This window comes from Falco punctatus (genome assembly GCF_963210335.1).
Source record: "Falco punctatus genome assembly, chromosome: 14".
NCBI lineage: Eukaryota > Metazoa > Chordata > Aves > Falconiformes > Falconidae > Falco > Falco punctatus.
Genome location: NC_137594.1, coordinates 4,308,464 through 4,334,331, shown reverse-complemented (window position 1 = coordinate 4,334,331; position 25,868 = coordinate 4,308,464). Strand labels below are relative to the sequence as shown.

The 25,868-nt window shown below is 45.5% G+C and overlaps 2 protein-coding genes across 2 annotated transcripts in view; both read left to right on the top strand.

Moving 5' to 3' along the window:
- CRISPLD2 (cysteine rich secretory protein LCCL domain containing 2) overlaps positions 1–16,501 on the top strand; it is a 32,312-nt gene extending 15,811 nt beyond the window's left edge. Inside the window, exons 7-15 of the mRNA XM_080410739.1 lie at positions 749–898; positions 1,717–1,777; positions 2,414–2,480; positions 3,457–3,587; positions 3,728–3,771; positions 4,689–4,761; positions 5,909–5,984; positions 10,754–10,887; positions 12,961–16,501. Of these exons, the coding sequence (XP_080266865.1) occupies positions 749–898; positions 1,717–1,777; positions 2,414–2,480; positions 3,457–3,587; positions 3,728–3,771; positions 4,689–4,761; positions 5,909–5,984; positions 10,754–10,887; positions 12,961–13,015 (791 nt within the window). The 3' untranslated portion in view covers positions 13,016–16,501. The remainder of the gene's footprint in view (positions 1–748; positions 899–1,716; positions 1,778–2,413; positions 2,481–3,456; positions 3,588–3,727; positions 3,772–4,688; positions 4,762–5,908; positions 5,985–10,753; positions 10,888–12,960) is intronic.
- Positions 16,502–16,606: 105 nt separating this feature from the next.
- LOC308073057 (hepatocyte nuclear factor 4-beta-like) overlaps positions 16,607–25,868 on the top strand; it is a 97,047-nt gene continuing 87,785 nt past the window's right edge. The window contains exon 1 of the mRNA XM_080410796.1: positions 16,607–25,868. This exon is cut by the window's right edge and continues 43,536 nt beyond it. The gene's annotated coding sequence lies outside the window, so the exon portion shown is untranslated.

Here is a 25,868-nt window from a genome sequence, read left to right as displayed (position 1 = left end):
GCGGGGAGAGGGGAAGGGATGCCCCGGTGGCACAGCAAGAGGGAGAAAGCCCTCTCGGAGCCACCATCCATCACCCCTTTGCTTGCATCATTCCTTGTGGCCAAGGATGAGAGCGGTGCAGGGGTTTTGGGTAGGGCCGGACAAGCGGAATGAGTTTTGCCGGCACCGTTTCCCAAATCCCTTTGCCCAGCTGCAAGAGCAGGCGGCAGCTTGTTCTCCGGCGGAGGTAAAGCCGGGGGTAAACCCACCGCCGGCGGTGAAGCCAGGATCGGGCTGTAGCAGGACCTGAGCTTCGGTGGAGGCTTGGCCGAAGCCCTGCTCGTGGGGTGGGTTGGGGAAGCAAACCCGGGCGGGAGGAGAAAAGGTTTCAGCCACCTTCACAAATACTGGAGTCCTCTCTGCGTGCCCTCCAGCAGATCGGTGTTTTCCTCCAGAAAGACCTGTATGGGAAACAAGAAAAAATATCAACGCTTCCTTGCACTCATCAGTGGGGATCATTTCAAACCTTTAGTGTACGATGCTATACGTGCCACTTTGTGTGCAGGGGAGCGGGGGAGGGGCAGCCTCCCCTCCCAGCACCTGCCCTGGTGATAGCCCTGTGCTACATTTAATGGCCATTTTTGAGCTTCCAACTATTTAAAAGCAAATCCTTGTCAAACTAAATCACCTCTCTCAAAATATGAACCTCTCCAAGTTCCCCGTCAGTGCGAACACACTGTAATTATTTTTAATCCCCACTTCTAACAAGGTTACCGTTACGAAGATCCCATCATCACTGAGACGGACGAGACCAACGAAGTGGAGATTTCACAGGTCGCGGAGCAAAAACCGGTGCAGTTCTACCCTCCAGAAAGCAAGCCCAGCAAAGCTGTGAAAACCGTCCTAGACTCCTACATGAGTAAGGCAGCTCGTTTCTTTCTCAGGTCCTATAAGTTTTAAAGTACATCCATGGGAAAAGGTGTGGAAAGCGCTGAGGAGGCTCAGGAAAAAAGTAACTGGGGGGACGTTTGAGGGGAGGGGGAGGTAATCTGGGCAAAAATTCACTTAATTATAGCAGAAGCAGGGAGCGAAGCTTTCGAAAGCCACTTCTGCACGTCAGACTGCAATAGTTATTTGACCTTTTAAACCATCTCAAGGAAGTATCAATGAATCAAAGGTCCCCCATCAGCAATCAATGTATTTCCCATTTAAAATACTCGGCCCTCAACAGTTACCCCCTTCGCGGCTTTTGGGGGGGGGGGTAGTTCATTTCCTTTTTATTTCTTGCTTGGGAAGATTTCTGAAGTTATTTGTGGAGCTGGAAGTACTTCCTCCGTTTTCTAACTGCTGCTAATTAAAAGAGACTTACTGTGACAACAAGGCGAGGCAAGCCAACGCATCCTTTTCAACTTTATCTACCAGCATCTTGAGAGTCTGTAATTAAATGGAGAATGAGAGCTCTGGCTGCAGACCTCAGGCTGTAAATCAAAGCCTTCAGCTGTCAGATCTTTCTTCCTTGCTAATATTTCCAAAGACACCTGTCGCAGGTGAAGGGCTAAAGAGGCACAAACCGCTCCAGGCTGGGCTGGGCTGGGCTCAGATAAAATTTTAATCTTGCTGCACCAAAGACCTCCAGGAAAGATGCATGGTGGTTGCACATCTCCATAGCCCGAAAGCAGACTGTGGCAGTCTCTTTCCTTTTACAACTATTGATTTATTTTATTGTTTTCTCCCCAGCACAAGTCATTACCTGTGAAACCAAGATGAGAGACAAATGCAGAGGCTCAACATGCAACAGGTAGCATTTTACTGATACCTCTTGGAGGTCTGCAGGAAAAAGTGGCCTAAAAATGATGCACTACTTGCAAATATGAGATAGGCTATACTATGTATTTTTTGTGACTACCTAGACAGGTCTCTTTTTTTTTTTTTTTTTTTTTTAAAAAAAAAAAAAAAACAACAAACCAGCCTTAATTTCTCTTAATACAAAGTCTTCAGCCAAGCCTAGAAATAAGGTGACTCAGTTTATTTCATTCAGCCATGATGACCCACAGTTTCAGGGGTCCAAAATAATTTAATACATTTTGGCAGAGTAATTTTTGAGCCCTTTTTAAGCACTCCGCCACTGGCCAAGCCAGACCAATAATTCATGGCTTGTCCCCTCCCAGCCAGTCAAGAACTTCTGGTTAAGGTTTCTGCAAAGAATGGGACAGTTTATCACTTGGAGAAAAACCAAATCCACAGAATCTAAATATTGGTCAGGCTTTTAAGGAGGGGTGGAGAAACTGTTTCAAAAAGTAGCTATTTTGCAATCTTGTTTTTAAATGGAAGAGTTACGTGAAATGGATGGAATGACTATTAAATGAAATAGAGTCAAAGTCTGTTTTTCTTGAATTGTTTTTTTGCCACCCTCAAAGATATATATCTTTACTAGGTATTTGTGCCCAGCTGGCTGCTTGTACAGTAAGGCAAAGATCTTTGGAACATTTTATTATGAAAGTGTAAGTACCTTTTAATAGCTCATAGATGTAATTTGTGGGGAGTTAGCAGTAATACCAGAAATGGGAAATGCCAACGATTCTAGTGTAATTTGGCTTTTCAGATTCCCCAGTTGTGGTGTGTAAAATAGCACTAATAAAGATGATCTCTATTTTCCTCGTCTTGGTGATAAAAGGAAGAAGTCTGGAAAGGCAAAGTGATTCCAGACATGACTTGCTCATGAATGCCCTTAATATGCAATGAAACCCATGGCAAGTGAGGGATGGGGATCAACAGCCAGCTCTCACAAAGATCTCTTCTGTAGTGTGGGCAGCTGTCATGCTGAACAGAAACTCGAGATGAAAAACACCGCTAAATGTTGTAACCAAATCATATTTCGGGCTGATTTGCTGGATCTTGAATTAGCAAGATCGTTTATAAATAAAGCATGACGCTGTTTTCCCATCAAACTACTTCTGGGGTGAAGAAAAGTTGAAAATAAAAGGGTTTTCATTGAAAAGCATGTTTGCCCTCCCCGTTCTCACTGGTGGTGCGTAACTGCATCGCCCATGGTACATCTTTGCCCTGCAACTTCTGTGACTGCAGACAGCCACCTCCTCCAAGCGGTTTCAGCAGAAATATTTTGGGTTTGAATATTTTGTTGAGAACTGGAAATATTTCATACCGGTCATTAATTTCCAATGCTGCTTTTCTTCTAAATTGTATCTAAATGTATGGTTTTGTTATTTAAAAAAAAGCTTGCCATTCAGTGAGGCAGCGCTTAAAATAACAATAATAATGATAATAAAAAAAGAATAAGGCTGTGTTGGAAGAGTAAGATTTAACAACCAGATTCCAAAGGAGTGTACTCAGCTTCTTTTCCATTTGGCACTTCGGTGGTGGTTTCATTTCTTCTTCATTTTTCGCACAGCGGTCGGTCAGCGTGGCTCTGTGAATGAGATTTATTTCACATACTATTTGCATTTGTGCTCTTGTCAGTCATCAAGCATATGTCGAGCTGCAATTCATTACGGCATCCTGGACAATAAAGGAGGACTGGTTGATATCACAAGGAAGGGGAGGACACCAGCTTTTGTGAAGTCTACCAGGAACGGTGTGGAGTCTTTCAGGTACTACCTTCATGAAAAAGTTTTTTGTATTTGCTTTAAATATAAGTAGATGTTTGGTCATCTTTGTTACTCATTTGTAGACATAATGATTCAAGTAAGCTTATTTTTTTAATAGATGTTTTCGTTTGCTTATTTTGCAGGAAAAATAAGCCTTCAAATGCATTCATGGTTTCCAAAGTCACAAGTAAGTTTTAAAAGTTGAGAAGAAACTCTGGCTGCTAATGGGGTACTTGAAAAGCATCGTTCCTTACAGCGCTCTTTCATTTCAAGGGGTCATATCAAATGGTTCAGTACCACAGCTAAGCCCTAGAGTGGTGATCCATCACCTGCTATGGGCAATTCCACCGCCAGCCACCTCATTTTTCTGTGGGGATCTAAGAGGAAGGTTCAGAAAAAGGTGATAATGGGCCGTTTCCAGCAGCATCTCCTGGTGGTGGATCATGGCCGGGTCCAGGCATCAGCTGCAGTGTCACAGGCTGCTGATAGCAAAGTGATGGAAGCTGAGGCATCCTTGTATGAAAGCCTCAGTCTAGTGTGAACACTATATAAAACCTGAAAAAAATAGTGCCTAAGATAATAGTGTGATAGTATAATGAAACACATAATGTATACGAGATCAGTTTCTAGCAGCGAGCCATCATATTTGTGGTGAGCATGTAAATAAATACAGTGGAGTTCCGCTTTTTCAACAGTTTCCACTTTCTGAATATCTTTGAATAATTCCTCCTTCTCATACATAGAATCATCATTTTGATTAGATCCACTTGACCTACTTTCAGGGAAAACTGTAGGTGTCAGGTATTCGGGTGCCACTTCTGGAGCTGTTGAAAAAAACCATCGTCTTAGGGATCAGCTACTTTTCTTCTGCAAGCTGTAACATTTTTAAGGCCACATTGTAGTGTGGGAGCAGGATTTCTGCCGGAGAGCTGGTCAGCCCTCTCCTGGGTGCATGCCATGGGTAGAGGAGCGAGCAGCTTTCCTCCTTGTGCCCTCAGCTGGACATGGGGGTCTCCAGATGTGTTGCGTGACTGTGGTTTGTGTTCTCCGCAGCTGCCTGAGCTGTAGGTCTAGTAATGTCCCTCTCCATCTTTATCTCTGCAGCGCAGACGCTGGATTGCTATGCTACAGTAGCTGAGCTGTGCCAGTTCAAAAAGCCGGTGACCCATTGCCCAAGGTACCACAAGCCCATTTATGTATGTTTTGGGCCCCCTCACTCCAGGAGGGACGTAGAGGGGCTGGAGCGTGTCCGGAGCCGGGCAGGGTCTGGGGCACAAGTGCTGTGGGGAGCGGCTGGGGGAGCTGGGGGGGTCAGCCTGGAGAGGAGGCTCAGAGACCTGGTGTCTCCGCAGCCACCCGGCAGGGGCTGTGGGCAGGGGGTCGGCCTCTTCTCCCAAGTGACAAGCGACAGGACAAGAGGAAACGGCCGCAAGTTGCACCAGGGGAGGTTTAGATGGGGCATTGGGAAATATTTCTTCATTGAAAGGGTGGCCAAGCACTGGAACAGGCTGCCCAGGGAGGTGGTAGAGTCACCATCCACGGAAGTGTTTAAAAAACGTGTAGATGTGGCGCTCAGGGCCATGGGTTAGTGGTGGGCTTGGCAGCGCTGGGTCAACGGTTGGACTTGATGATCTTAAAGGTCTTTTCCAGCCCAAGTGATTCTATGTTCGCCTTAAACCTGCTCAGCTCCGAGGAGGGCCAGCTTAACAGAGGATGCTGAGGTCCCTACACCTGAGGGCTAGCAGGGACGGAGCTGATTTTACCAGATGAACTGGAGGAGGGGGTTGGGAATGGCATGTTTCCTTTAGCCACCGTGCTTTTCTTGGCATCGTGAGAGAAAATTCATGTTATGTTCTCAGACTGCTTCAGTGACACATCAGGCTACGCAATCCCATTTCAGCACACCCCTATATATATGAGCGTGCGACTTTGCACTCTGAATTTGTTCTGCTGCACTTGCTGCTTTTTGGATGTGGTTTTCCTTTCCACCTTAAAACATGGAAGAAGTTTGTCGTGCAGGTGTAAGTCGTGGCAGGGCAGGGGGCCGCAACCATGTGCAAATACTTATGTGCACAGCGCTGTGCAGAAATACAGGTCCTCCCCTTTGAAAATGTCATAAAAGACCAATCCCTCTTTTCCTGGTCTGAACGCCTCTATTTACAGTTCTGCAGTAACTACCAAAAGTCATCTGAGGGGAACAAATAATTAAATTCGCTGTTGCCACCTGCAGACCAGATGCAGGCACTTGAAATCTCCCAAGAATGCAGCTTGCTTTCCTGTTGAGCCTTGATATAGAGAATAAATATGAATAAATTGTTTTCTAGGATTTATTGTCCAGCCCACTGTAAAGACGAGCCGTCGTACTGGGCCCCGGTGTTTGGCACAAACGTTTATGCAGATGTGAGTACGCTCCTTCCCCCGGTGACCCTGCGTGTCGTGACATCTGTGTCACAGGGCGGGGGTCATACACCGCCGTTGAGGGAAGAGAATCAGACTCTCCGTGGTCACTGCCACGTGGGGATGGGTAGATGGAGATGAAGGAAGAAGCAGCACCAGCAGTTACCCCACCAGGCTGGGGCCAATGGGCTTGGGGAGCCCTTCCACCCTCCGGCACCGACTTACTCGTGGGGACTTGGTCAGGTCACTCAACCACTCCGTGCCACACGGGCGATGCCTGTGAAACCGCGGTAGCGCTCGGCCACCTCTGCAAAGTGTTTTGGGATCTACAGATGAGCACCAAGGGCTTTCATTACACGCTGTCACACTATACAGTTGGCAAAAATAGACCTTCTCCCCCCTCCCCTGCCCTCCTCTTTCTGGGAGCTGAACAGCGTTTTTGAGCGGGCAGGACAGAGTGCAGAGCAGTGGAAAGAAAGCATGCAAGCTGGGTTTATTGGTTTGTTTTTCTAAACCCTGCTCATGGGGATGAGCAGAGACTTGATGCTAAAACTAGGCAAAGAGTCATTTTTTTTGAAATCTCTTAATATTAGGCCTCTAAAAACTGGGTTTCAATGTTTTTCCATTTGCGGGTGCTTTTTTATTTTCCCTTCTCTTTTTTTCTTTTTTTTTTTTTTTTCCCCTCACTTTTTTCATATTTTTTTTTTTTCCATCAGAGGTTGAGTTTAGAAATGCCAGCTCCCTGGCAGGCGAGTAGCCTGTAGGAACGTGCTTTTTGGAGGCCTGGGGGAAGCAGCCGGCAAACTGTAGGGCCCCCAGCTTGAGCTCACCGTGGAGCTTTGCAGACTCCTGAGAAAAAACATCCTGCAGAAATGGTACAATCATTTGGGACGAGTAATTTTGAAAGCAATTTAAAAAAAAAAACAACCGCCACCCTATTTTTTATTTCACTTGAGACTAATGTTTTCTAAACGCAGAGTTGCACAAACAGGTTAGCCTAGACCTGCAAATTCATCGGGCAGCTGCCGCCCCGCGGTACCTGCCTCCGTGCGTGCTCCGACCCGCAGGAAATGGGAAATAGTTTTCTCTCTTTTACTGAGCACAAATTTTCTTCAGGTTACCCCCGAACGGGGCCTGCAATTACAAGGGAATTAGGTGAGGACCAGCATCCCGGGCTGGTGTTGTTTCCTGATTTGTACTGACGCAAAAGGATTAGTGTCCTGCAATGAATCCATTTCCTCCTGTACCCCCTGGGTATTGTTTCATAAACCAGGGCATGTACTGCCATTTGGGAGGAAAATAAAATAGAAAAAAATAAAAATATTTGGCCGCTTCCTAGAGGGTTTGGTTAACCTTTTTCTGGACAACTGTACTAATAGGGTGATGCGAGTGTAATAAGGAAAGCATTTAGTTTTTTACGAGAGGGCGAGATTGGTAGCAAAGCAGGTGAAACCAGCTGGGGAAAAAAAAGTTTGAGGTGGCTGTGAAACATGCTGCAAAGGGGATTTTTGGATTAATACAAAAGTGGATCAGTACAAAGAGGGACCGATGCTGAGAAATGCTCAGGCTGGAAAGCTGACAAGTGAAACACGCATGCCATGCAAGGAGAATTTGGGAAAAGGTTTCTCCCAGGGAGCATGGGCTGTGCAGGATGCTCTCCAGGGGGGGATGCTGTGAATTAACCTGAGCCCACAGCTGAGGATTAATTAAAGTGACCAATCAGCTGCATGAGACCAGTGCTGGTCTTCTGGGAGGGCTCTTTGGCTTCATGTCTAGGGGGGCACCTTCATGGCCCTGGGGCAACTTCTGCTTCAACTGTGTCATCTTAAATACGTTATCTAAAAGGAAATGAAGCATTTCGCCCATGTCCAGTTTGCACTCCCTGCAAGGTGCCCTCTGGCTTTTTACCACCTTCTCCAAAAGGCCGATTTGCTAAATGCTTTTGCAGGTGAGGAGCCGATGGTCCAAGCTGTGATGGCAAAATACTTGGCTAGTCCGTGTAGTGATGTGACTCACTGTGCTTCTGGCCCAAGGTAGCATTCACATTTACACCATCCCAGCCAGGCATGTGGAAGTTTGTTTTGCCATGAAGAACAAAGAAATGTGAAGAATTGGCAGTTTTTGTGGGATAATTCTGATTTTTATTCAGGGGGCATAGGAGCCATTATCTCCATTTCTTGTTAATGGGTTTTTACCCACTTTAAATGCATTCTGATTGTTTCTTGATGGGTTTTTTTTTACTCATCATTATAAAATTATCTTGGATTGTGTGTTTATAAGATTATCTCCTGGGTGCTCCTCTTGGCTTAAAGCACAGAGATATTGGCAAGCTTTGCTTTAAAAAGCAGTGCAGGGAATTGTTTGTAATGAAATTAGTAAGATGATGGAACAGGGACATAAAGGAGCATTAAATTTTGGGGTAAATGAACAAAATGCAAGAAAATATGCTACAGGAAAAGCTGATGACCAAATCCCAGGTCTTTCCACTGAATGGCATTACTTTTTGGTGAGAACAGACTTGCTGCCATCATGCAGGGCTTGCAGATGGAAGCAGCACAGGGAGAGCATCACCAGCATCCTCTCAGTGCTGAAATTAGGAGCCAGAAGCAACTGGCTGGGGAACAGAAAATTTGTTGCCTCTTCTCCCTCGTAGCACATTGCAGTGAAATTCTTTACGCTGCCATGTAAGTGAGGAGGAAAATAAATAAAGAATAAGGTCTTTGAGCACGTAATTGTGTCTAGGAAATAAACCCTCACCTCTTACTAATGAGGACAGGACCATTTCTGGGGTGATGCTGGAGCTGTGTGAACACCTGAGGTTCTTCATCGAGGCTGTAAAAGAGCTTTTAAGTTTAATGAGACACTTTTGTCATTTGTCACTCTGCCTGGCTCCTAGTGTGACATAAGACTGCAAGGGAAACCCATCCCCACCCCTGCTCGAAGCCCTACAGAGCTAGGAGAGAAACAACTCTCTGCGCTTGAGATAAGGTCTTTCATCCACACTTGTGGGGCAGTTGGTTGGAGGAGGATAAATCACCTGCAAAAAGAGGCAGGTGTTTATCACCAGAGCAAATCAAGTCGGATGGCTCAGCTCTCAGGAGATACAAATTTAATGATTAAACTAGTCATACTAATGAGGAAAATACGAGTGATTAAACTCATAGCCACCGACTGTTGCTAATGGCCCCCACTGTAGTACTGTCATGTTATGGTGTGTGCCTCCCAGTGCATCAGGAAACGCTCCCAGAGCATCCCGAGGGGCTGTGCCATGGAAAGCGGTTGCGTTGTCTGTGCAGCTGTCGTACTTCTGAATTTGAGGGGAAGGCCTTATTCTTGTAACGTCTCATCTTCTAAAGGCTCTGCAATCAGTTCATCAAAGCAAAGCCTGGCCTGGGACAGAGGAGGGCTGTAATCCAACAGAGTGCTTAGAGGAGAGTGGGGGTGAGGCAGTAAAAAAGCCTGTTGATCAAAGCTTTTAGTAAGCAGCGGAACAGCAAGTCCTGGAAAAACCCAGGAATGCCTTGAAAAGAACAGTTTAGGATGTCTCCCAGTGGAGAGTGTTGCAAATGGATTCAGGACAGTTTAATTTTACGAGCCTATTTTAGATTTACAGATTTCCCACCGCATGCTAGGGTGAATTCACAGCATATCTTCCAAGCGCAGTGTTCGCTGGCTCCCTTGGCCATATATAGAAGCAAAATACCAAACTGGCACTCCAAACCCAGAGGGCTGCCAAGAGATAGGCCATCCAAAGTGATAAATATATAGGGGGCAAGGCAAACCTGCCATATATGGCTGCTAGAATGAAACGGCACCATCCCTATCGTACGTACGCAGCGGGAACGTTTGCCCTTGTCGCTGGTTTTGGGGTACTCCAGTTTTTAGTGATCAGGGAGTTTATGGGGTTGGGCTTTTCACCTGCTGCCAGTCCCTGTGCAAAGCTGGTTTTTGCTTTTTGTTATTCCACCTTGCTGTATGTAAATTCCCTAGAATCCACTCGATGGCCAAATTTATACTATGCCTAAGCCTTCTCTGCTTTTGCTGTCTTTTCTGGATGCTTTGGGAGCTTAGTCATCAGTTGTTGGTGTTTTGTGTTCCTCCAGCAGCTCTGACTCTGCACATCTCGGAGAGCAGGGTAACGGCGCGATGTGCAATCGAGAATCTTTAGTCTTTTCAGAAATGTTAATCTCCCTGCGTGCTTGGTGTTGCCTTACGGGATAATGCCTGTCCAAAAGCTACATCAGCTCAACGGGTGCAGTCTTTCTGCTTTTCCTAGAAAGAAGGATGTGAACTGTCCTGAATAATAGGAGATCGTTCACCTTCCTTCAGGAAAAGTGTCTTCTTTTCAAGCAACGGAGTGAACAAACTTTGCAGAGGTGGCTGGTCACTAGCAAAGAGTTTCACTGCAGCGGTTTCTGTGGTGCAGCCCCAAGAGGCACTGGCTGGAAGGTTTTCCTCCACTCAGCTTTGGCCCTGGGAAAACTCCCAGGTACAGCTCCATCACAGATGGGAATGGTGGAAGGGCTGCTTCTCCTCTGTGGTGGTGGTGGATCGTCTTATAGCCAGGGCTTATGGCATACCTGCAAGATCTGGTCCACAACATCTTTTATCCCTAGTCTGTCCGTAAGAGGGACAAAATTGTTTCAGGATGTTTTTAATATTTTTTTTTTTTAAATTGTTGGTTTTTCTTGGTGCTTACAGAGATAGGAAATCTCCAGATGTAAAACATAGACTTCTAGTTTATAAGTAAAAATAATTAACCTTTTTTTCAGAGCTCCAGTATCTGCAGAACTGCAGTGCACGCAGGAGTCATTCCAGATGAAAGAGGTGGTTTTGTGGATGTGATGCCTGTGGAAAAGAAGAAAAATTATGTTGGCTCCTTAAAGAATGGAGTCCAGTCTGAGAGGTGGGATGTTTTTCCTTTGTAGTTTCCTCTTATTCTCAGCTGTGTGTTCAGATGTGCGTCAAAGTCCGCAGACATCAGCTAGAAAGGCTGGTGAATTGGAAATATGTGACCTAACAGCGTCACTGTGAATTTTGAGACCCAAATAAATAGAGCGTGTTGTCCTGCTCTTATCTGCCACGGCTGAGGAGCCGCTTTCAGATCGGTGTGAAAGGTAGGGAAGATGGTTGAGCCTTGTCTTGGTTTATTACAGTACGAGTCCATATTAATACATCTTGTCGTGTGTGTCTAACACATTAAAAGATAAGCATGGGTATTTTTGCAGCTTTCAGCCAGGTCATATTTTGAGGATTATAATTGCGATTTCCATTCAGTTCTGGGGTGTGGGATGCACTTGTATTTGTTAACAAATTGCCTCTATTCTCTTCAAAAGAAGCTGTTAAGAATATTAACTCTTCCAGCTGAAACCAGGACAGAAGCATAAGTAAATGAACCTCTTGAGAGATGATCAAACAGTTTTTGAAGGTCGATTTGTCACCCTTGTAAATTTTTTGTAGTTTCTCTTGGGCCAACCTTGCTGTTTTCAGTGAATAGTTGTAGATCAGTGCTTCCAAAATCCCACACCTCCGGATGATGGCAATGATCAAGTCATAACTCATTCAGTCCTTTCTAATTTGAAACTTCTGTTTCAGTCCACGATGTATTTTTTTCAGATACCAGCGTGATGGTACTAATTTCTCAGGGCTATCTTTGCAAATGTAGCATTTCCCACTGTTATGGGGAGTTTGGTCACTACTAACTCTGTCTGCTCTATGTAGTTCCTCTTTTATGATTACCACAAGAAATCCAAAAGTTTTTATTCTAATACTGGATAATCCAGGATGCTGTAGAGCATCTCACAAAACAAAAATAAGACCACAACAGGAAATCTATAGGCATTAAATACGGGCTGCTTTAGTAGAGATCTACCAGGGCCAGCGTTTTGCAGTTCTGTGATTTGCAATTCGATAGATTGGATTTAAGTGTCAAACCTCCTATCCGTATGAGTTTTCTTCTATCTCTGTCTTGCTTTCCCTTACCTTTTACACTAACAGACAACTTCTTACTCAGCGGGCAAACTTTGCCCTCGCTAAGAATAAACCCCACTGCTAGCAGTGACATGCAATATGAGCGCCTGGTGCTGATCTGGGAGGTGAGGGAAACCAAAGACGTTCTCGCAGTGGGGATGAGCATGAAGATTTACAAAGTGTTATTTACACTCAGCAATAAGGAGCACCTTCATACTGTGAGATTCACCAGAGAGTGAAATAGCTTTTCAAAGATCAAGGTGAAAACCTTAACCTTGAGGACACTGGAAATAACCTTTGGTAAAGAGACGTACCCAAACAGGTATGGGAAAAGGCTGCCTTTAAAATTTACTGAGCCTTTGCCCCTTCTGGAATGTTTATTTTGCAGGAATATGACATTTTGCCCCTTTCCTGGGGTTCTGCAGCCCAGCAGGGCTGAAGAAATAAGGGCTGGTAACAGAAACAGCCCCTTTTGCCCCCATGGACACAGCCAGCCCCAGCAGCTCAGAACTGGAGCTGGTGGGGACAGCTCTGCAGGTTGAAAATGAATATTTGTATTTATTGTCATTTAATGCGAGCTGATCTGGCTGCTCCCATTGCCAGCAGCAGGAGACGGGCCAGACAGGCCCTGGGAACCTGCCAACCTATTTGACAACTGTTTTTTAGGAAAACATGTTCCTCTTTACGCCTGAATCTCTGCATAAGGGAGCACAGTGTTCCTTGGATAAAAGCTACACTGTAGGAGAGGCTGTTGCTTCCCAACTCCTTTTGTTGGCATTAGCACTGTAGATTTGGACTGGAAACATAGAACAAAGGTGAACTTGTGGATTTGTGCCTCTTCTTTTTCATCCTGTCCCTTTCTCCTGCTCCTGATAAGGCGACACCAGCCCAGAGGCAGTGTGCTACAGCAGTGCACCCAAAAGAAATTTGAAGTTGCCTGTAGCTGAACTTTGGGCCCTGTGGCACCAACATTTGGTTCATGAATTATTTTTTTTTTCTTTTTCTGCAGCTTGAAGAATCCTTCAAATGGAAACGCTTTCCGAATTTTTGCTGTGAAGCAGTAAATTCCCAGGGAAGGTGCAAGTTTCTTTGGGAGAGCACTCTGTTGATCTCTAGAGACAGGAAAGCTCCTCTGATGGCATCAGCTCTGACCGTACCCTCCTTGCCAATCTCTTTCAGGGAATTAAAATAGGAAAAAAAAAAAAAAAAGAAAAAAAAAAAAGGGAAAAAAAAAAAGGAAAAAAAAAAAAAAAGACACCAGGTTCTGACTCAGCTGTTTGCATCTCATCGCACCCATTCAGCGTTGTATCTTTCTGTTTCGTGTTTTTGTTTCTCTCGGGGCATTCAGCAGTGATAAACTGTTCTAACTTTTCAATTTACAAGAGGTGTGCTACACAGAACGGCGGTGGCTCAATGTACAGCAGACGTAGGGATCTCGGCCTGGCCCTTGGTGGCGTTTTAGGGTGTGAAGCTTCTGCTGCGATGGGCATGAGGACGTGCACTGCTAAGCAGAATCAGAAGTGAGCGACTGTCCAGGCACTGGACCCTTTTGAAATGAGAAACTGTTTTAAAAGTTGCATCTTCTGGGGAGACGCTGGGCTTTGATAGAGTGTTTTTGTGTATGTTTGATGTTTTCTGTGCAAAAGAAGGGAAAATGTGGTGGTTTTCCCAACGAGTTGGCATGCCCCAGCACTCCTGTGTGAGGCTGCTGGGGCATCACACCAGGCTACGTTGTACAATGATGGTGTCGTGTTTGGGGAGAGGACGTTCTTGTTGGCTGGACATCAAGGTGTTTTGGGGACTGGAGTAGGGTGTGAAACGGTGGCAGAGATCCTCACTGCAGAAAATGAGGCCACCAGATAATCCAAACAGCAGGTTCAGTGTTTGCTGGTCAAACATTCACAGGTATTTTGCTGGTCTGGCAACCTATGAGAAGTCAGTGAACCGGGGCTCCTGTGCTGGCATATCTCATCCTATACTATACGCCATTTCAAATAAAATTTCAGTTAAATGCAGTGTATTGTTTTATACAGCAGTGCTGGTTGTTTTCTCTGTAGTAGTTCAGTAGAGGTAAAGTTAATCTTGTTTCTGCTAGGAATGGTTGCACCCATAGGAAGCGTGTTCGCCTCACCTTTGTGCAGCTCTTTGCGGTGGGTGCAGTTGTGAGACTTTAAAGTGATGGCATAAACTGGGCGAGATGAATTTTTCCCCTTCGATTTGTGAAACCAAGAGATCCCCACTTTCCGTGTAAGTGCGGTGCCCGTCAGCATCTGATATCCAGGAATGGTGTGTTTTGCAAAACCCGTTGGTGTTGTAATGATGGTATTTCCTATTTTGTTATTTATGCCTCCACATGCACCCAAATGCATTTCAGAGCCAAGAGAAGAGCCTAGCCTGACCTCCTCCTTTAAGGTGGGAGAGTGTTCTTCTTCGCTTTATGTTGGAAATTATTCTCTGCTTTATGTTGGAAATGAATTTTTAGATTTGGTCTAAACATTAATCTGTCTGTCTTTTGATGCACAGACACCCAGTCACTTCATTAGTTATAAGAAGGCAACGCAAACTTTTAAGTTCTTCGGTTCTTGTAAATGCATAGTCCTCCTGCTCAGTAACTTGGTTGTAATATTGTGTTACAAACGGGAAAATATTTCCCTCTATTTGGCAGATGTCTCATAGCTGCTCTTACGCTCAGGCTATGTTTGGTTAATTTAGACAGATATAAAAACGTTCAAGCTGTTTCAAAACACAAACCAAAATTGTCTATATGATTAAGCATTTCTTTAATTCTGTAAACACCATGAAATCGGCAAGGAAATTACATTTCTCATTCAGTTGGTCTCCCTGTTGGAGTTTGTTATTCTGTGAAATCTGAATTCGGAAAGAGACCTTTTGTAAAATATGAAATTGGAGCTGCTTTGCATCATCTCCGAAAGTGCTGCACAGAAAGCCTGCCTTTGGGGGGGACAGAGAGAAATGACTCTACGCATCATCTTTGTTTCTATAGTATCATCTTCCAAGGTGTACAGTATTTGCTTTAGATAGGAAATCTGAACTGTTTTTTTACTTACTAGGTAAATTGGTGTTCAAAACAGCTGGAACATATCTTAGAAAAGCTGCTGGTTGGAAGCGTTTGAGATCTTGGCAGTGAGATAAGGCTTCCCTGTGTCTGCCCACGGTGAATAATTATGCTATAGGTGGCCTGGTTCAAGCCCATTAAATACTGCAGCGTGAGGCTAGGACCATCACGGGCCAGATGGTAGTCACAGTGCAATTTATTGAATTGGAAGGAGTAAGAGATGCAGTCAGGTATTCTCCACGGGGGCTGCAGGAGCACATATAATGCCTTCATGCTAATAGGATCCCACCTCTGACGTGCTGTCCGTGATAATTGCGTATGCCGCAAAACGATGGAAAAAAATGTAAGGACTTTTGCAGAAAAGTCCAGGGGATTATTGTGGGCACATAAAAATCCAAACAGATTGGGATGTATCTACCTGACGAAAGGGGGGCAAGGGAAGAATTATTATTCCAACAGAAATATCCTAAAATGCTTCATTCAAGTTACAATTGTGTATTTTTATCTTCAGCCAACTGGTTTGGATTTTGGGAAACCGATATTAATTTAAGTCTGTATCTGTTTATTTTTATATTTGTTGTACAAAAGAGAAATTGTGACTTTACTACACAAATATTAGTTGAGGTCCTGGGTGCTATTAATTTAACATACCTCCACCAGAATTAGGGGTGAACAGGTCCTCCAAGGCAGTCATGATGTATCAATTACTTGCAATCATGGGTGCTAGCTATTCATATTATAGGTGGGACAGTACCAGTTTTTAGCCAAATATTTACTGATTTTATTTCTGATACCGAAACATTTCTCAGCCTAATATATTTCAATGCAGCTTAAAGATGCAGCACATCTTAATATCACCAGATCCGTTCCTCCTTAGACCCCAGCTCAGCAGATTAGTAAGCACGTGCCGGCTTGAAGCGCCCAGGTGTAGTCTTACTGAAGCATCTGGTTAAAACCCTGGCAAAGCCGATGCTGCCTGGTGGTTCTTCTCCGATAAATTTATTTTTCAAACCAAGACTGCCAGCGCAGACACTGCCATTGCAGAGCATCTGGCCCAGCATAGCCAAATGTCCAGAAAACACAACCAGTGTGACAACCAAAGCACGGCACTTCCCCAGGTGCCGCTGTGCTGTCAGGTCCATTGGCTCCATGAGTATCTTTATTTTAAGATGTTCAGCCAACGGCTGATTGAGGAGTCTCCAGTTGGTTGGTTGTGCAGTCAAAATATTTAGGGCCAGTTCGTAATTTTTGCTTTTTTTTTTTTTTTTTTTTCTATGAAAAATGATGTATTTTACTTCCTATGTGTAAAAGTTTCTTGTAAATTTTTGTGTGCCTTTGCATGTTTTTTGAGGGGCCGTGTGTTTTGTTTATAAACTATAATTTTTTTTCTAAATGCAGAATTGTAAAATATCTTTTTTCCCCCTCCATTTTCTTTTGATTTCTGAATTATTTGTGAAATAAAACCTTCCCAGAATGAATGCTTCTCTTGTCTTTAATGTTCAGCCAGAGCCGGGGTTGTATTTAGAAGAGCTATTTGGGATTACTCCTGGGGACTGGAGTATTCCCTGTAGAGCCCGAGCGAGATTGAGATGTGCAGAGTCTGTTCCACAAACAAATAAATAAAACTGCCCCGTACCCAGGGATTAAAAGTCAACTTTTACCCCATCAAGAATAAGATGTATGCTTTCCTGAACCATCCTGAGAGCAAGGGAAAATCACTCTCTGTCTTTAAGTCCCCACAATATAAGGGCTGAAGTAGATTAATGGGTTGGAAAAAGTGTTTAATGAAGTAGTGCTGCAAAATACAACTGAGAAAAACTGCTCCCCGCCTGACCAGGCTGTTGTTAAATGTACACCCCACCCCCTTTTTTTTTAAAAAAAGATAAATGTATACATATTTATTATTTTTTTTTAATTCCATTTGAATTTTCTCCAAGCTCCTATGTGCTGACAGCACCACAAATCAAACCGGGTTGTTCCGTGGTAACTCAACACCATCTCGGTTAAAGGAGTGACAGGACAAGGTTTACAGCTCAGCCTCCAGGCAACGAGCACTGTATGGCTTTTGTCCAAAAATGTGGACTGAGCCACGGGAGGGAGTCCTGATTGACAAGAAGGCCATGATATTTTATGTTTTCCATTACATATACAACCAGGTCAACAATAAAATACGGAGATGTTTGCATTACTCTGAAGCTGGCCTGATATCATTATGGTTGAACAGTATTTACCTGTAAAACCCAAAGACTGACAAGATAACAGCATTATTGCGCTGCCAGCTATTTCTGCAAAGTTTCTTGGCTAGTGCATGCCCTGCAATTACAAACTGCCCGTTTTACCTTGCTAATGCCCAATTTACGCTTGCTTTCTCCCAGTCTTACAGCTGCAAAAACATTTCCCTTGCTGAAAATGTTGGGGAAGATTTTCAGGAGCAGAGCTTAAAGGTAAGCAGAGAAGGGTATTCAGACTAATGCTCAGGGTCATGCTGAGGCTGCTCACACTGTCCTATTAATTGCAACAGTTATTTGATTTCCTATTTGGTAGCGCTGCAAAATGCCATGGCAAAAATTAGGTCCTGGTTGGCCTAAAGAGGAAAACAGTGTAACACCTGAAATTTAAGGCTGATATTCCCATCCTTCCTGTCAGCTTCTGACCCTTTGACGCTGGTTCTGGTTTTGTTACCTGCTGTCGTCTCCTGCTTGAGCCATGTGCTTTATCCTGTGTTCTTTACCAAGGAAATGGTGTTATCAGGGGGGCTGTGTAAGAGCAACACTGCAGGCAAAGCTGTGTCTTCCTTCTGTACAGCAGGTATGCACTCAGGTAAGTGAGGAAGGAGAGCAAAACAAAAAAGGTAAGAGCAAAATTTAATATATATCCCCCCCCCCCCCCCCGGTTGGAGGTGGGATTCAGATTCATGCTTTAGTGGAGATGGCACAAAACTGGGAGGCTGAATGAAGATAGAGGGGAAAGGAAAGAGAAACCCATGTGGACCTGAGTGAGGCTGGCAGCCTACAAAAGGAGCTGAGCTGATCTGGCAACCCTGTTTTCCCGTGTTGCTGGTAATCCTCTGGGATCAGCAAGTTGCAGGGCTCTCCCGGCTTGCTGTTTCAGGAGAAATGTCATCTTGCCTGTTGCTCTGCCTTCTGCTGCCTGCTCCTCACCCGGTGCTGAGCTCATCAGAGGCTATGTATAGCACGGGCATACCTTGGGATGGGTGTTCTTAAAAAAACCCACATTCATTTATAGGATGCACCCAGGCGATGTTTTCAAAGCCATTTTGCAAACGATGGGGTTGGTTCTCATTTATACTAAGGACCTACTTTAAGGCACTTAGAAGACATTTATGCCACTTTAGGGTGTGGACAGAGCAGTGTAAAGAAGCCTCAGTGTAAACAGAAACCGCCCTTATATCTTGTTGACAGTGGTTAAAAAAGGGTTATGGAGTTAAATCAACAGACAAGGTCTCCCTTATGCAGCGGTCTTCTCTGCAGCTTGCTCCTCACCCTTCGGCCCACGCGGGTGAGCAAGGGCTATACGCAGGGTCCTTCATCATCCCCTGGCACAGCTGAGCACATCGGAGTGCTATTAAGTGTCAAACCGAATAGAAGGTTATTGATAGCAGGCAAAAAGTCAAGAGGCTCAGGTGGAATATTATAGCTGAAAGGAGAAGGGAGCACAGGTTTGCAAAAGAAATTCAGTGCTTCAGAATGCCTTACAAGTGTCGCTTCCCTCAGGTTTAGGGCTCCTCTGGCTCAGGGTGGCCATGACCCCGAGAAAGGACCTGCCAACAGGCACACCATCCTGAGAAGTGCTTGACACCGATATCCTCAAGCTTTTATTTCAGTAGCTGCTCCGAGGCTTGTTTCTGCACATCTGTCTTTTGCACTTGTGGAAGCTAAGGAACGAGCATCTATGAACTATGCCAAGGGGCCAGAGGACAAGTTTGTCAGAAACAAATCTTAAAAGCAGCCTGATTTCCTTCTCTACCAGCTTAACAGGCTTTGGGAGTTGGGGAGAAAAGAGTAAAACCCGATACAGATGGACTGTGGGAGGGTTTTTGATACAGTCTCACTTGACGTGCTTGTAATCAAAATTTGGTTTAGATGAACGCAGGGGGCTCCAAAACTGCATAGTGACTCTGCTGGAAGTTGGAGAACCAGCCTGCAAAAATAAGCCAGCACTTGGAAGGCGAGAATACAAGGAATAATAAAAGATGGAGACCAACCAGTAAGGCAGTAACTCAGCCCAGCTGAGATAAAGAAGAGTCAAAAGCATCCCACTATTGCCAACGAGATAAATGTCCTATCGGATGCGCAAAGAGGGACACGATCTGCAAGGCACGTGAGAAACCTCGGAGCTCTGCGCGGTGCTGTTAAGCTCTGCGGTGCAGCACGGTGCCTGGGCTGGTACCCCGCTGCCCCGACAGCGTGCAGCCGACCGTGGGCAGCCCAGGAGGAAGCAAAGAGAGCGGCCCAAGAGCTAAAACAACCTCCATGAAGGGAAGAAGCTCGCTGAGGATAACAGAGGAGAGTGAGAGGACTCCTGAAGTGTGTGAAGGTACCATGAAGGGAGGGAGGCATTTGTTTTTCATGCCCAAAGGGGCCCCACTAAGATGTAATAATGGGTTTGAAGTGTAGTGGGAAACATTGAGACTGGGCGTTAGGACAGGCTCCAACAGGCACAGATATTCTGTGTGGTCTTTTCAGGTCATTATTCAAAGTTTTTAAGGAAATGCTAGATGGCAGCTCCTACAAATGAGGTCCTGCTTCGAGTGGAGAACGGACTAGAAAATGTCTTGATGGCTGTCCCAACTGTAATTTCTATAATTTTTAAGGTTAAAATAAACATGAAATCACATGGGAAGGTTTATCACCTATTTGGATAGATACCCGGATCAGGATTGTGCGCGGCCATGGACTGGTGGTGTTCCGTGGGTGATACAGATAGACACCTTCCAGTAGAAATGCCTTAGGTGAAGGTGAGCAGCATCATGCTGGTATGGACTGAGATGACAAAAACTAGTCATTGTTCTGCTAACTGTTTGTTGCTCAGGTTTTTTTCTTTCCTGTAGGTCTTCTGGCAGACAAATGAGTCCTGTGGGACCCTGGGCTTGGTTTGCAGATGGATCTGTGGGCTTCCTGCCACGACTGAGGTAAGGCATTGGGGACAACCCTAGAAAAATGCTGATGTGAGATGCCAGCAAGGGGTGACTTAGGGCATCCCTGTAGGGTTGTCACTGAGCAGAGCAACACAGACCAAGGGCTGGCTGTCAGAGAGCAGCACGGACTGCTGGAACGCATCTCATCCCAGCGCCAGGCACGTAGCACCAGCTGAGGACAGGTTTTTGGTGGGAAGACGGAGATCATGGAAATTTTCACATCTGCAGAGTCATGAAATAAGCTCAGGCATCTGAGGGCAGCTGGGCTGCTCAGCAGGCTGTGCTCGCCTTTCCAAACACAGGAGTGAAGTCAGGCTGCCTTAAACCTGTACAGCAAAACAGAGGCACAGAGCTAAGCAGCCTGCTGCTCAATCAGTGCTTTTCTGGGGGACAGCTTCTTTATCAGAAAACAATGATTATTTTTTGTTGTAAATCCAAAGCGCTAACTTGGAATTTGTTTGGACACAGCCATTTTAACAAGAGCAATAAAATTATGAAAACCCTGGAGTTTTGATGAGCTCAAAACTCTCCAGTCCAGACCAAGAAAAGGATCTTGAAAGCCAACTCTAGCTGATGTTGTGGACAGCTCGGGATGCAGATCCAGAAAATGCTCGTGAACCTTTTTTGAGGCAAGTTACTGGAAAAGTGGTCAAGCCCTGGCCCCTCGGCCATGTGCACAGCACGGTGCAATGGCACTCTGCAGAGGGGGTCCCCGGCCCCCCGGGCCCCCCGTGCTGACGCAGGAGACGCTTGTGTGAGGTCTGTGCTCTTCTCTTCTATAATCCATGACTTCAGATAAAATCAATGCCAAGTACCCAAAAAAGGGATTGTGTATGCTCTCTCGCAGCTTCTTCCCGTAATCTGAACACAGCGTTCGACTGTGACAGTTTTGCCAGTAAAAGAGAGGTTTTTCCTTTGCCTTGAGATCCAGATTTAAAATTAGCTGCGCCTCAGCAGAGCCATCGGCAGCGATCCCTGCCAGCCTCAGCGCTCAGCGTTAGAGGTTCAGGGCCATAAAAGAGCCCAGCAGCCCAGTTTAAACAGTGACCAGAAAAGTTTGTTCAGGGTGGGCTCCCTGGCTGTTAACACCAGGAGCTTCCATTAGCTCCTACATCGAAAAAACCAGTCAAACTTTATAAAAATACTTCCTAAAGTAAATATTACTGAGTCACAGATACTAAATATTAATAATTCATACATTGGGAACAGAAATATTAGCAGGAGCTGTAAGGCAGGTCTTTTTAATGTGTAATATTACAGAATTGGGTATGTGTTCCTGTCTTTTTTTTCTTGCCTTGCGTGTGCCAGCCCTTCACGTCTGAGGTGCAGCCTGGAGCTGCTCCGAGCTTGGGGTCAGCGGAGCTGGCTGGTGTCGAAGCCCCACGCGAGGAGCAGCTCGCCTGGGAGGGATCCATGCAGGCAGGGTGCTGAGCAGCGCTCCTCGGCCAGGGGGTCAGTAGTGGGGCGCTCCTGGGGAACCAGGGGGTTCGACTCCATACTTGCAAACTGCAGATAAATGAGGTTTTTTTTTTTTTTCATTACCAGACTGACCTCTGGGGGGAAAAAAAAAAAAAAAAATCAACCCCAAACCAACCGCATTTGTGCAAAGTTTATGCAACCACCCAATCCCCCAAAGCGCTTTTGTCACATTAAGGAGCAAAATGGAGTAAGAGCCACCCCTCATTTTTCTAGCGAGGCAGTTTTAAGTGAAAAGTGGTTTTGTTGGAAAAAAAAAAATATTCAGAGTTTTAAAAAGTGAAATTGCAGTTATTTCAGTCATTTCTTTTCATGTTTGAAAGCATGGCTTCTTAAAAGTTTGTTGGCACTGGAAAGCATTAATGGAATTTTTTTTCTTTCTTTAGCTTCCCACGGTGTATAACCAGGCACATGGTGGAGACTGAGGTGTTGTCATTGAAATGGAAAAGGAGTGTCAATTGGGGTGGGGGGTGGGGGGAGAAGAAAAGAAAAAAAGAGCTTCCAGGCAGAACTACAAAGGAGAAAGGCATTTCTCGGAGGAATGGAGCAAAAGAAGTGAAGAGCAAGGGGCTGTGACAAAGACACAGACTGGAGTCTGACACCTTATTTTGTCAAATCTAAGGGTAGTTTTGCCTTGGACATTGAACGAATGCCAGTTCCCAAAAACCAGAGGGATGAGTGGAAGTCAGGATGTGAGGTGATCCTGATGCTTTGAACCACCACAAACACATTTTCCTCTTCCTCCCTAAAAGAAAAGTGTTTTATTTTGCCAGTTATGAAAGACTTGGTTTCATCACCAGTGCCTATTTCCACGACGCTGTGCCCCGGCTCCGCAGCCTGCCAAGGCTGGTCCAGCACAGTAGTGGGGATCCTGCTGCCACTTAGGTGGTCCCAAATTACCTCTGGCTTCTTGTTCCTCAGCAGCTTTAAGCTAAACCCCAGCTTTACAAGGACTCCGTGAGAGCTTTTTGCTCTGAGCACTTGATTCATTAATTAGCACAAACATTAGCTTGAAGGTCTGTACCTCTTGAGGGCAGCTTTTTGGTCCCGCACAGCAGTGCAGGTGGAGTCCCTTTCCGGGAATGGGGAATGGATGTTCCTCTTCACATTTTGCTTTTTGACCTTGGATTTGATCCAATGCAAAGAGAAAAGGCACGCTGTGGCTCCAGGGGAAATATTTCTTACTGAGCCGAGAGCTGTATTGGCACGGAGATGCCAGTACAGATGGAGCCAGCTTTCTCTTCCTCTTAACCTGAGGGTCTCAGGGGTGTAGCAGGTAATACTGTGTCTTGCAAACCTGCCTTGGACAGTTTCTACTGAAAGATCTCACACGATGCTGAAATTGTCTAAAAATGTTGAAGACACATTTCACCCTTCCCCTGAAACACATGGAAGAGTACCATTATGGTCTCTGCCTTCTTCCATGAAAACCATCTTCTGTGAGATACCAGATTGTGGTACTCTGCCAGCTAAATGCAATGTAAAGGAAATTTCTCACTAGGAAAGGACAGCCACGAGCAGCCTAGCTTTTCCTGGGCTAACATTTGGGCTTTCTGGAAATTAGTGGGCATCTTTCCAGCTCAGGAGTGGGCAAGACAGCAAGACAGCTGCATCCCATCCGTGAGAGCATCTCAGTTTTGGTGGGCAGGTAGAGGAGTCATTCCCACAGCTGGGGGCACGCAAAGCAGAGGGAAATCCTGTTCCCACCAACACCTTTTAACTACCAGCCCTCTGGGCACAGTCATTTTGGCAGATGTGAATCTCTCATCAAAGCTCCGCTTTGTGCTGAGCTCTCCCAACCCCTTCTCATTATAGCCTGCCGACCAGTCTAGTTTTCTGTGATCTCTACCTTTAATTAAAAGCAATCTGGAGGCCCCTGGGACTTCCCCACTGCCGCCCCGTTTGCATTCCCTCTCCCTTCCCCAGTGGCAGAGAGGGGCAGGCAGGGCTGCGCCGAGGGCAGCGGTAGCAGTGACGTGAGGCACAGGCTGTGCTCAGGGTACACTGTCACGTTAACAGTGGGGGAAGTTTTTCCTGGCAGAGCAGGGTGGCAAGAAAACTGTGAGAAGAGGAAGCAAAAATGAACCACTGGTTCATTTTTAATGAGTGTACTGAAAATTACTGTAGCTTTCAACATTTGTTTTGGCTGAGACAGGAGCCCAGTATTGCAGCGGGTGCACAGACCCCCTTTCTGAAAGAAAGGCTCACAAAATGCTGTCAGGTTTTCATTTATGGAACCATTAAGCCAGGGCCTGAGCTGGTCATTACACTTCTGCCCTAAATTTGTCTGCTTAAGGTTTCCACATGATCTCCGGTTTTGTCACAAATTAGAGGCTCTAAACCAGCCAGGCAGGAAAATGCAGGTTTTCTGGAGGGATGGCATCTTGATGAGGATGTTTTTACAAGAGAAATGATTTCCACCATGGAAGAAGCAGGACAGGAGATGGCATCAAACCACGCCTCTGGTTGCTGATGGTCCTGCCGTTACAGCTGGCATTAAGCAAAAGGTATGGGCAACGTGTGTTGTGGGTATCCACATAGCTGCGGGAGGGGGTCTGTAACAGAGGCACACCAGTGAACTTTCTAATTAAAGGGTCACGAATGGTCCTCATAAGTTGTTGGAGAATATTGCATGGCAAAAAAAGAGGCAATCCGGTGCCATAGGAAGCCTGCAGACCTGAACTGCAGCTGCGTAAGTCCTACCCTGCGAACTGCCCCGCTGTGATTTACGTAAACGTGATGCACTGTTTGGTAACAGCCGCTTACTAAATTGCAACTATCTCGATGCTCATTTCCTCATTTGTTTTATTGAGGCCTGCTTTCGGCTCATTGTTAAAATAACTGCAGAGTGTTGGTGGGCTGATGTGGAGCAATGTCTGGGCGTTGTGTCATTTGGTATTTGAATGGAGTGTCTTGCACAGACGGTTCCCTCTGGGCATGGTAGTACCTCTTCCTGAACATAATCCCCCATTAAGCCCCATTAGTCTGCTGGCAGCGCGGTGGCTGGGACGCCAACCGCCACACAAGTGACTCAGCGGATGATGAGATGGCATCAGTGCAACATGAGCTTTTGGTCTCTTAACTTGTTTTATGGCAGGGCAGGAAAGGCATTTACGATTCCAAATCCGGAATGAAGGCGTTGTGGGAGACGACCTGTGAGGCACAGCAGAAGTGAGAAGGACATTTCAGAGTAGTTTTGACTTCAGGGAACAGGATATGACTGTGATGGCTCTGACACTTGGTTGCATCCTCTTAGGTGCTCAGTCACTCTTCTGCCTCACACCGCTGGGACAGTTGTCCACAAACCTGGCATTGTAGCAAGCTTAGAGTTCATGCTCTAGGGCCGTGGGTGTAGTTTACTTTGTACTGGGTAGCTGTAATAACAAGACAGGAGGGAATAAAATGGCCTTTTATGAAGAGAGACTATGTTTTGATCCAATATATATAAGAAAAGCAAGAAAGTGTCGAGAGAGCATGACATAGCTGTTGCAGTTTTTGACTGTGTCAAGAACAGATATAGAGGTCTCCATGATGTGCCATGGGAAACGGGTCAGGAGGTGAAAGGATCTGCCAAGTACAGCCTGTCAGCAGGAGCCTGGACCACTCCGGGTCAGTGGGATGTGGATTCTAGACAGGAGGGCTGGGAAGAAGAAAGGTTGCTTGTCTACTTATTAATGAAGTCAATTATTCCCTTCCAAAAGTAGGGAAGGCGGATGTGAAACATCTTTCCAATAACGTCAAAGATGTTATTACATTGTAGCTCCATTTGGCTGATTCAGGATTTGCAGTGTTTGTGCTTCATCACAATAACAGCGAGAGCCGCTCACATCCCTGTTCGCGCAGAGGAACCAGTCTTAACCAGGAGCTGTTTGAGCCAAAAAAACTAGGGCCACATCTTAAAACATAGAAAAAGCACCCACATTTTGAAGCTTACTAGATTTTCCTTCATTGTGCTTTTTACTCATGTTGGATCCCTGTACACAGCCTGACTCATGGCTTCGGGAAAGAGAAAAAGAGGCATTGCCTGCTCAGAAAGCCAGCAGCTTGCAATACACCCAAAGCACTCTGTGGGACTCTCAAGTTCCTTGTGGGGATGATTTCCAACTAAACCTTCCCATCAGCAGTCATCAAAGGATACAAACAAACAGTTCCATATTGCACATTTCACTCCACTGCTCCTGTACTCTTCTTTACCCCTATCTTGTCC